Raw genomic sequence first — 12,322 nt, 5'->3', positions numbered from 1 at the left:
GGACAGTTAAATAAACAAACCATCAGGCTCAGAAGAGCACAAATAATAGGTACTTGGGAAAAGTTGGTAGCTTTAAAGAAATATACAGAATGCTGAGCTGGTAACTATGGGAACTTCCCAGCACCAAGGACAATGGCGGTTTGGGGTTGATAGCTTAATTACTTCACTGGTCATTTCTGTAACCTTGCTAATTGAACATTCTAGGGAACTTATCTTGAAGGAAATGACCAGCTAACCAGAGTTGTTCTTCCTGAGGAGGAAAGAGGGGGGAGTTGGGAGGCTCAGTAAGGAATGGAATTTGGAACTCTTTGGACACAATGACAGATGAAAAGGATATTTTCCCATTCTTATGGAATGTTCTGCCCCATTTGGATTTATGTGCATAATCTTAACAGCCTTGTTTTACTTGTTTAGGACAAGGTACCCAGAGTGGGTACTTACTCCACCAGCAGTAGCAGTGATAGTGACAGTGAACCGGATTATGAAAATAATGATTTTGGAACTGGAAGGGAGAAGTTAGGGCATGAGATGAAGAACAGCAAGCCAGGTAACAAACAGTGAGCACACTGGGTCCATATGGGGAACAGCTAATGATACCTGTCATTGAGCTGGAGCCTCTTAAATTTACGTTTTGGCTCCATGTTCCTCCTGAGTTCTAGTCTACTGGTGGGTGCACATTACCTAGGGACATCAGTACATTTCCTTTACCATGCTTTTGACACTGCCATTCTGTCTGTAAGGAGTTTATTCCTGAGCCTGGAATTTCCAAAGGAGTGCCCAGTAGAGATATCTTAGTAATAAAGGGATAACTATAAAGATAACTTAGTTCTTAATTACATACTTTGGTGAGTTAAATCATCCGATGAACTATGGACAGAGCTTTTTAAACTCTATATTACAGTCATGCTACTATGGCTATGGGCTTGTTAGCCTCCTTCTTATGAATGGCCCTATTTATGAGGTTGAAGTTCCCTCACTATACTTTGCTTTGGGCTGAAATTGGCAGACAAAATCTTTACTCAGAGACATTAAAAAAATTATAAGAGATCCACTTGGCAACTCCTTACAGATACAATGGAGAGGAGAAAGAAAGCTTTCTCAAAATATGATCTGTGTTCCTTTATTTCCAAATACATTGGTGAATCTTGAGGAATTTTTTAGTGACATGATAGGCAATAGTTATTAGATATTACTCAATTTTTTTTCCTAGCTTACTAAATTAAGAATTGGAAAATACAACTATGATTTTCTTTTTCAAATGAGATGTGACAAGTAATTTGAGTGGGAAAAAATAACAATGTCTTTCTCATTTGTTTCCAATGTTCAAGTATTCTGGGTATTTGTAACACCTCAAAGATAGGACTTGAGGTTATTAGTGGCCCACTAACCCAAAGCCACTACTTTGTTTCTTGTATCTTGGCATTCATCTGAGGAGTTGTCCTGATTGGCTAATCATACAAATTAGCTATACTAACATGAAAAAAAAACCAGGTTGAATTATTTCAGAGGAAGCAACATCTCTTAAATCCTGACTTTAGTAAAATAACAAGAACTCATCAGACTCATACTATTGATTAGGGATTAGAGGTTGAGAGCTCTGGGCTTGACTATTCATATTTCCTAGTTGTGTGGCTTATATTCTACTTATATTTGCAAGGGAGTAAAGAAGGGAAACTTTATTTGTCATCACAAAGCTTTCTTGAAGATATAGGACACCTTGGTTCTAGTCCTAATTCTTTCACTAACATACTATGTAACCTTGGGAAACCTAATGGTTTGTAGGTTGCTCATCTGTAAATTGAACAGCACTAGAGTAGATGATCTTGAAGGTTGTTTCCAACTCAAATATCCTAGGATACTATGACGGTCTAACTAAAGGCAGAATGAGACAGAACCCTGAAAATAGTTCCTTGTCTGTTGTTGGCTGTTGGATTCTAGAATGTTCCTGGATCTGAAGGCAATTTGAAACTACCTTGTAAAAGAAAGGAAAATTTGGAAAATTTGGTACCCCAAGATGGAAAATAACATTAGTATTTTCATCAAGAAGAGTTAAGTTTCCTATTAAGCAGTTCATGTAAAATGGGTTGATAAAAATTACATTTTTTTAAATGGATATTAAATCATGGCCAGAGCACTCAGTTACATATAATAATGAACTTGTTTTTCTTCTCTTTTCTGAAATAGTCAATTCTAGCCAAAGTTTTGAACTTTTTCTTTCATTTTCTCCACTGATACACTTAACTTTTCCACTTGACCCACCTTTGTAAGAATATTCTGTTGACCTCTCCTTTCTGCCACTGTGACTGAAATATTTGTACAGTAGCACTAGAGAAACACTCAATAATTGTGTGATATTACTAAATAGCTTTCATTAGCTGACAAAGAACATCCTGAAAGGAAATCCTGTATGAGAAAGCTTGTGTCCATCTTGGACTTACCACCAACACAGTCTTTATATCTAGTTTAGAGAGTGCAGGCCAGAACACATGCTTCCTTATTACAGCTTCTTTGAGCATATGAGTAGAGGTTCAAGTAAGGATGGGAAGAGTGAAAAGATGCCTAATATAGATGAAAACAAGGTTCATTATATTCCCCCTTGGATATTCCTGTTTCCCTCATATGCTTGAGGCTTCTTCATCCAAAGGGCTGGTGAATAGCCATCTTTCTGCTGGAAATTTAGTTTTAAAACCACAGCATGAGATGTCTACATCCAGAGAAGGAACAGAGTTTGAACCCAGATTGAAGCAAACTACCTGCTCTGTTCCTTTTTCTTGTTTGGTTTTGTTTCCTCTTTCCCATTGTTCATTCCATCTGATACAATCCTTCTTTATAACCTGACTAATGCCTTAATGTGAAAGTACTTGCAGATACTATGCTTGATTGTATACTGCTATGGGGGGGCGGGGGAGGAGAGAAAATTTGAAACTCAAGGAATTGTGGAAATGAATCTTGTAAACTAAAAGTAAACAAATTAATAAAGACCAAAAAATAAAATATAAAACAAAACAAGACAAAAAAAAAAAGACAATGCATGAGTAATGTGGTAGAAGAACTCCATTTAGGGAAGCTTTACAGGAAAAAAATAATAGCTAGCTTCCATATAACACTTTAAGGTTCACAAAGCTTTTTACAAATATTGACTCATTTTATCCTCACAACAACCCTAAGAAGTTGTTATCCTCACTTTAAAGATAACAGATGGGGGCACTAGGTGTCTCAGTGGACAGAGTGCCAGACCTGGAGTCAGGAAGATGCATCTTCATGAGTACAAATCTGGTCTCAAATAGTTGCTAGCTGTGTGACCCTGGGCAAGTCATTGTTTGTTTCTTCTTCATCTGTAAAATTAGTTGGAGAATAGAAATGGCAAACTGTTCTAGTATCTTTGCCAAGAAAACTCCACATGGGGTTATGAAGAGTCATATACAACTGAAAAATGACACAAATACAACAAAGGTGAGGAAACTGAGATAAAGATATTAACTGACTTGCCCAGAATCACAGAGGCTGTCAGGATGTCGTGTCTAAAGATTTGAACTCACATCTTCTGACTCCATGTCTAGTGCTTTATCTACTCTTCTATCTACCTGCTTCAGAACATATTATCCATCATGTTTAATGTTACATGTGGAAACTGTTTACAGCTATTTCATTTATTTATTCCTATAAAGAGCATTCACTAATCACCTACCACATGCAAGGCACCAATTCCAGCACATTTGGCCAATTTCGTTTATTCTATAGTTTATACTAACTAGGGTTATGTGTAAGGAATGATAACCAATATATTCTTGGACAGGGCTAGGATACTTGCACTCAATGGCTGGGAAAATTATTGTGTTGGCAGTCAACTGGGTAAGACTTTCTAGAGAGTGGTATTATTGCTATAGGCAAAACATAGGTGCAAACCCAATGGTTAGTAATCATTTCCCCCATCCCCACCATTTTCTATTTCATGGACCAATAAACAGATGCCCTAAAATCCATCAGGGGAATAGCCCATTTTCATACATGCTACCCACAGAATTATGACAGTCTCTCTTTGAAAAGAACAGGAAAATGGTTGGCTTCATTTAATTTTACTACTTTGGCATCCAGGCAAATGGTTCAGTTTTTGAGAGAAGGCTGGAAGGCTTGAATGGGATAGCCCCACCAAGAGGGATGAACAAGGCTTTTTTCTCTAACCAAGAGTAGGATCTCAGCTTTTTAAAAAGTTATTTAAAGTCAAAGAAATCCCATCTATGTATCTTAAATAATGGGCTTTATTTTAGTTTATAATGTCTTGCCCCAGAGTTCCAGAGAACGTGTCATCCATGTCGATTGATTATGATAGGTGAAAATATTTTCAACACTTAACTGGTAAATATGTAATTGCATTGTAAAGTATATTTTAATATGGATTGTTCAGTAGATTTAGACCCTCTTACTAATTTTTCTTTTAACTATTGGCAAAACTGAGCAGTGATTAAGAGTTGAATGGAAATGGTGTGTCCCTTGAACTTTAGAGGTAGGAGTTGGGGTGCAGGAAATAGTTTATGAAGTCATATATAATTTATGGAAGAGTCTCCTCTCCAGCTCTGAATATATTCCAGAACCCATTCTTATGTCCTTTTAAAATACATTATAGCAAGGAAGTAAAGGCAGCATGGTATAGTGGATAATGCCGGATTGGGAGTCATGAAGACTTAAATTCAAATTCCACCTCTTATGTTAACCAGTTGTGTAACATAACTAACCTCTATGAGCCTCAGTTTCTTTATCTCTAAAATGGGAATAATAAAAGTTGTAGTAGCTATCTCACAGAATTGAGATGATATACCTGAAGGGCTTGGTGAACTTTAAAGCTTTATGCAAATGTAGGCCTTTAAGAGCTTATCTTACAGTCTTCCATAATAGATGTATAAGCGAATGTTATTACCGCTGACGTTGCTCAGTCACAAAGACACTATTTGCTTGAATTTTTAGTGGAAAAAGGAATGTTTGCTACCACTTTTGCCTCTTCCATACTTTAATCCCTCCCTTGGGGTTTTACTGTCACCATTTCCCCTGATACTTTTGGGAGGTGGAGGGGGTGGAAGGCATGTAGGTGGTACAGTAGATAGAGCCCTGCATCTGGAGTCAGGGAGACCTGAGTTCAAATTTGTCTTCAGGAACTTAATGGTTGTGTGACCTTGAGCAAGTCACTTGACTTTTATAGTTTCCTCAACTGTTAATGAGGATCATAATAGTAGTTACTTCACAAGGTTATTGTGAGGCTAAAATGAGAATATTTGTAAAGTATTTGCTTGAAACCTAACATATAGTAGGCACTTAATTCTTGTCAGCCCTGTTTTCTCCCCCCACCCCTGAAAAAATGAGGACTCCTGATTTACAAGCATTGAGTGGCTTTTTGCCTTGCATTAAGTGCCTCATTCAGTATCTGTCTGCTCATTTACATTAAGCATATTATGGTTAGGTCACCAGTTTTCCCAAACCACACATAATATTAACTCATAAAACACTAATGGTAGATACTTGTCTTCTCTTTCAAGGTTGGCTTCTTTAGCTTCACTTTGAAAAATGTTTGGAAAAGTTCAGGTTGTTAACACCAAGTCAGCAGAGAGAGAAGAATTTAGGAGCTATTGTAGGGAAGCCAGTGGGTGAGATAGCAGAGAAAATTAATTTTGTGGCTTCATTTCCTCACTAATTTACCAGGCTGGGGGGAAGAAAATAAATGCAGCCTCTCTCTTCCCGCTAGCCAGAACTCAGAGGTGGAGTAGGCCTAGACAAAGTCGACAGGGAAAGAAGAGCTTTGTGGGAGCCTTGGGAAAAATTCAAGTCAAAGAGGAAGGGCAATTTAGGGGATGGAATGGAAACAATGAGACCCCAGCCTCTGGATAAATCGAGAATAGAGGGAAACCTATCAAGGAAATTAGCACACAGCACAACCAGTGAAGGAGGAGAATTAGCATTGACCTAAGCAAAGTAGAAAGTAAGGATTAAAATGGTTTTTAAATTCTGATAACACTTACATTTCTTTTGTGTTGACTCCTCTCTGGTAATATTCACCAGGTACATGTAGACATGATATTATTCAGAATGAAAAAAATCAAACACACACACACATTTTTTTTTTCTTTAAGAGCCTATCTCCAGAGTTGGTCTACATGGAACCCATTGGGATTAGGGCAGTCCTGGGCTCAGGAAACATTGACAAGAAGTATAAAACATGATGGGACAGCTAGGTGGTACAGTGCATAGAGTGACTGGCCTGGAGTCCGGAAGACCTGAGTTCAGCTCCGGCCTCAGACAGGAAAGTATTAGTAGGAAAGGTAACTGTTTAAGAGGTGAACAGTCTTTTTTTTAATTACATTCAATAGTTCAGGGGGAAAAGTCAGCACCCTGAATTTCAGAGAAAATACAAGCAGAGAAATAAAGACCAACAGACAGGGCTCTGACTGCCTGAATCCACTATACACGTTACATACATCCCTGGATTGAGAGAGCCTTTACATCTGAGCAGGCAGGGAACTCTGAACATATGGCCACTCAGAATCTCAGCCAGGAAATCACAAGATCCTTCTCATAAGCGCACCCCCAAAGTAAATTACCAGCTCAGAATATATATATACTTCTTAGAGTCAGAAGGAATCACAACCCTTGTGACTCAGAGCCTAATCAGAAATTAGCAAAAGGTGTGAAAGCCTTCCTACAAGCAAGCCTCCCCTAAGCAAGCTTCCCTTAATGGACTCCACCAGAGGCCTATTAATGGGCAGGGAAGATCTTATATCCCTTTAACATTACAGACATTTACTAGCTATGTGACCCTGGGCAAAACACTTAAGCCTGTTTACCTTGGTTCTTCATCTAATGTGATATGGAGAAGGAAATGGCAAACCACTCCCAGTATCTTTGCCAAGAAAACCCAAATGAGGTTGAGAAGAGTTGGACATGACTAAAATGTCTGAACAACAATATAAAACATTATCTTTGCCCTCAAGGAGTTTATAGTATTGTTGAGAAAATAGAACATATCCTTATGAAATTTTTAAAATGCAATATGATGAAGTTACTCTCCCCCAAAGATCACCACTGCACCAACCTACTCAGTAAGGTCTATGAGTGGGGACTATACTTCTTATTTCTATAGGATAACCACACAAGACTTAGTACACGTCTCCATATACAAAATGCTTTTTACATGCTAAATGACTGCCAAGCACAGCAGGTTATCAGGAAGGAAAAGCTCAATAGGTTTCCAACATGAAGAAGAATACATTCTCCAATATGGGACCCTAACTTTCAACTCCATCACCTAAAGATGCATAACTTTAGTAAAAAGTACAACACCCGGAAACACAAACATTTGACACGCTTTTCAATGTGAACTATGTAGTGCAGAAATATCAAATGCCCTGTACAAGCTCCCAAAATGTAGCTTCTGTGGCATAATTTTGAGAAGTCTATCCTAATCTTTGCCCCCACATAGCAAGCAGACTAGGCCCAATGATATCAAATAAACAATCTGCAAGTATTTATTAAATGCCAACTATATGCAGACGCTGTGCTGAGTGCTGAGGTAAAAAGAAAGGAAAAAAATTCCTGCCCTCAAGCAGCTTAGAAACTAATGTATGAGACCAAAAAAAATGTAAATAAATACGAATATATAAAGTGCAATGGAAAGAGTACTTTCTCTAAAGTCAGAGGACCTCACTTCAGTTCCTGCCTCTGCAACTTAATAGCTGTAGGATATTTGGCAACTCACTCAGTCTTCCTGGCCTTAAGTTTCCTCATTTTCAGAAGGAATTCCTTGGACCAAGTGGATGCTAGATTCCCTTCTGAGTCTAGGTCTATGATTCCATGATCCTGTGAGTAGAAGGAGCCTAACCTTAGAGGGAAAGGTTTAAGTGGCCATGGGAGCTGGAAAAGGTCACCTTTCTGAAAATAGCATTGAGCTGAGTTTCTGTAGGAAGCTAGGAATGTCAAGAGATGGAAATGATGTGGGAGACTATTCAAGGCAAAGGCACAGAGTTGGGAGATGGAGATATTTCTATATGAAGACTAGCAAGTATGCCAGTGTCACTGGACTGTGAAATGTAGGGAAGAATAAAATGTGAGAAGACTAGAAAGGGAGTGGCTAGCTGGTACAGTGAATAGAGCACTGGCCCTGGAGTTAAAAGGACCTGAGTTCAAATCTGACCTCAGACACTTGACACACTTACTAGCCATGTGACCTTGGGTAAGTCATTTAGCCCCAATTGCCCTGCCTTCCCCCATCCAAAAAAAGTAAAAGAAAAAAATTTTAGAAGACTAGAAACTTAGAAAGTGACCAGGTTTTGAGGAACCATGCTACACAAGTGACTTTATGTTTGATCTTGGAGATAAGGAGTTATTAAAATTTACAGAGAAGGAAGGTGACATGATCAGACCTATGCTTCATAAAAACCACCTTGGCTGCTGTGTGGAGAATGGATAGGAACAGGAAGAGACTTGAGATAAGGAGACTACTTAGAAGGCTATGATAGAACCCAAAGAACTCTTGCATTTTCCATTGCCATAGAATATCCTCTCATGATCTCCTGTACAAAAGGGCTCTGGGGCCTTGTATCCTGCCTCCTTCCATTACACTCCACTGCCTCATAGCAGCCACTCAGAACCTGCTACTAAGGTTTATATCATCACAGGAAGCAAGAAGAAGCAACATGGCAACAAACCCATCCAGCAGTTCACTTGTAGCAAAAGGCATCTGGGTTCCACTTCCATCAACAACTACTGGGGAGGTGCTGAGTACTCTGGGGAAGTGATTCCTTCACCATTCTAGTCTTCCAAAATCAGGCCCAGGCTATTGGTGAGCAAGCATCTTCTTTCTAAAGTCAAGTCATCCATTCATGACAACTGTATTAAAATCCCCAGAGCACTCAGGAACTTTCCAAGCTATTCATGGTATGATTCCCTGAAAACTGGTTTAGAAGACCATGAGGAAGTGGCATGTTGTGAGCCCAGCAAAACCAGTACTGGGCTTTCTGCATGGATTGGTAGCACCTTCCCTGATGCTGTGGTTTCTGAAGTATGCTGAGTGTCAAAGGACATTTCCTCTCTAGTTTCCCCTCACCTTCCTTTTCCCACTTGCCCCATAGATTAGGCAGATTTCTTTAAGTGTAGAAGTAGTTGTATTGTGTGAGTATTTGTATGTATGGGTGTGTAAAGGAAAACAAAAGCAAGATGCCAAAAATAAATACAAGAAACCACATTTTTAAAAAATATATCCATCATCTGTGTGTATTCCAGCAGCCTTGGTAACTTTATTTACTTTGTAGTCAAGGGAAACTAATAAACTTTGAGCAGCCTTTAAAAAAGAAGAAGGGAATTAGAATAGTCCAGCCAAGATATAATAGTAGATATAATAAATGAAGTGGTGGCTGTGTGAGTGGTGAGAGAGGGACATATCTCACAGATGTTGTAAAGATAGAAAGGGCAAGAACTGTCATTTATATTTTGTCAATATAAGGGATGACTTGAGGAGGACACCGAGATTGTGAATTCAACAGTGACAGGGACATTTGGAAGAGGGAAGGTTTTAAGGAAAAGGATAATAAGGTATGGTTTGGGTCTGTTAAGTTTGCAGTGTCATTGGGACAGTCAATTGGAAATGTCCAATATGCAGTTGGAGATGTGACATTAAAATTCAGAGGAAAGACCGAGGGCCCTTACAAATTGAATAAATGCAGCCCATGATTCAGAACTGCAATTCTGGGTTTAAATAGATCTGGTTTGGTCCTGGAGACAGCCAAATCTCCCTCTTTTTTTTTTACTTTTTCTTCCCAGATTCCACCCCATGTCCAGGGAAGGACATCAAAATTTAGCTCATTTCCAGTTTTATATACACATCCATACTAAAAATGGGGGATGGGGGTAGGGAAGGTGGGAGGGGTGGTGAGGAGGTGAGATAGAAAGCCCTGAACTTCCACATAAACATTCAGACTGACAAGATAATGAGTGTAGAGCAGGATTTATTTAACCAAATAAAAACTGCAAGATTCATTCCTGGGTCCATAAGCAATTAATATACTTCCTCTTTCCTTTTCAGTGGGTCTCTACTTTCCCCAGGGTCCTATATAGTCCTTCAAATTAACAGTGCAACCCTGGGTACTCACTGCCATCCCCTGCAAGAGGAAGAACACTTGGGGTAGCTAGCAAGTCAAGTAACCTTTTTTCTCCAATAAGCCCTACATGTTGCAGCTTCATCTGTTCTCCAGGAAGCACTCAGGATTACTAGAGTTTATTTATGTAGTCCACATAATTCATATTATCAGCAAAGACAGTTCTAGGTTAAACACCTCACAACTGCCCATCATAGTTGTATATTTCCTTTTTCCTCAGTTTTAAGTCCCACAGGTATGATATATTTCAGCTTCAACCAAGTCTTTGACTTAGTCTAGCACTGAGGCCTTGGGGCCACGTGTGGCCTTGTAAGTCTTCAAGTGCAGCTCTTTGACCAAATTTGAACTTCACAGAACAAATCCCCTTAATAAAAGGACTTGGACTCAGTCAAAAGGCTGCACCCAAGAACCTAGAAGGCCTTGAGACCGCAGGTTCCCCACTCCTTGTCTAGGAAATCCTCAGCCCAGCTGTGGTCCAAGAAAACTTAGTCCTTGGCCTTATCAAGTCGTCATGAACTTCATCTTCAAAAAAGTGTCAACAGGGTACTTGCTGCTCAATATTCACGCATTATCCAAGACTGGAAGGAGGAACATGCTTTAGTACTCTTGGGGCACACATATACCCCCCCCTACATCATCCATCTCGACTTTCCTGAGCAATAAGTATACTTTCTTCAATTGGAAGTGATTATTTGCAACAGAGTAAAGAACGAAGTCAGCTGAGATAAAAACAATTGGCTTTACAGTAATGAGGAAAACGAAGAAAATGATGACTATGAAACAATATTAAAAAGGGACTCTGAGGGGGCGGCCAGGTAGCACAGCAAGTAAGAGCACCGGCTCCAGTGTTGAGAAGACCTGATCGAATCCCGGACTCAGACACTTAGCACCCACCCAGAAACACCTGGCCGTGTAACCTTGAGCAAGTTACTTAACCCCAATTGCTTAGGGGCAGCCAGGTGGCTCAGCAAGTAAGAGCACCAACTCCAGTGTTGGGACGACCTGGAGATTGAATCCCGGGTTCAGACACTCAGCACCATACCCAGAAATAACTGGCCTTGTAACCTTGAGCAAGTTACTTAACCCCGATTGCTTAATTTAAAAAAAAAAAAAAAAGGGACTCTGAGGGATCGCAGTTCTACCTCCCATCTAATTCCTTAGCTTGAATATTTAGAGATTCACAACTAATTATGCAGAGATGATGAATTTTAAAAAATTGCTGCCATCCTGTCTTTGCAAGGCCAAGGACTTTGGCTATTAATAGAACAGTTTTTGCCATATTATAGAAAATGCACCCAACGTTGCATCTATTTTAAAGCATTCATCTGGTACACTACTTAAACTGACAAATCTCTATAATATGCAAAATCAGCATTAGGTTAAACTGAAACTAAACTTACCATAATGGTGTCAAGCACCGAAGAGAAATCCCCTGTTAGTTAGTAGGTAAGATTCCTCAACGGCACTGGCCAGGGCTTGCTTGCTTGCTTGCTTGCTTGCTTTCTTCCTTCCTTCCTTCCTTCCTTCCTTCCTTCCTTCCTTTCCTTTCTTTCTTAAATGGTTTGCCTTTTTTTTAAGATTTAAAATACTTCTGTCAGCTTCTTCCAGCTTGTAGTAAATGGAACAAGTAGAATAAAACACAAGGGATTTCCTTATTAACATTACACTTTTCAGGATGACAAATGAAGAGCACTGACCATGAAAGGCACACTGGCCCTAAGCTACTTGCCAGAACCATTGCAACAATGCTTCTCCCCTGCCATACCTTCCCATTGTCAGAAGATCTCCAACCTATTCCATTTGAACCAGGTTGATCCTTTAAGAGAGACAGACAGAGTCAGAGAGATTATGAACACATGAGCACACACGCACACACGTGCACACACATATACACACACACACATACACAGTGGCATTTCTAATGGCATCTAAAAGCTAAAAGGTCTAATAGTTAACTCCCAGGAAGGACCCACTGTGTCTCCAGACAGGCTTTGAAGAAGGAGGCTGGAGTGTGATCTGAATTTAATTATTTAAGCAGCATATTGTGAGGCCCTTAAGAAAGCAAATGTCATGATGGACAGAATGAGTTTACCCTGCTGTCGAAAGAGCAGTGTGGCGTGGCTGGCCCTTAGCTCAATTAAATTGTACTCCAAAGCACTGAGGAGATGGCAGCTACAGCCCAGGTG

General features: G+C 39.6%; 1 protein-coding gene across 8 annotated transcripts in view; it reads left to right on the top strand.

Moving 5' to 3' along the window:
* Positions 1 to 12,322, top strand: part of NCKAP5 (NCK associated protein 5) — a 1,185,533-nt gene that overhangs the window by 1,123,420 nt on the left and 49,791 nt on the right. The window contains exon 18 of one of the 8 annotated variants that reach the window (XM_069067795.1): positions 415 to 547. The exons of the other annotated variants lie outside the window; for them this stretch is intronic. Within the exon in view, the coding sequence (XP_068923896.1) occupies positions 415 to 547 (133 nt within the window). The remainder of the gene's footprint in view (positions 1 to 414; positions 548 to 12,322) is intronic. 8 annotated transcript variants of the gene reach the window in all.

Source organism: Petaurus breviceps, unplaced genomic scaffold, assembly GCF_028583685.1.
Source record: "Petaurus breviceps papuanus isolate PSGF00001 unplaced genomic scaffold, PetGlider_PUasm1.0 90752, whole genome shotgun sequence".
NCBI lineage: Eukaryota > Metazoa > Chordata > Mammalia > Diprotodontia > Petauridae > Petaurus > Petaurus breviceps.
Note: the sequence above shows the minus strand (reverse complement) of the source record. Positions and strands in the feature narration are given on the sequence as shown.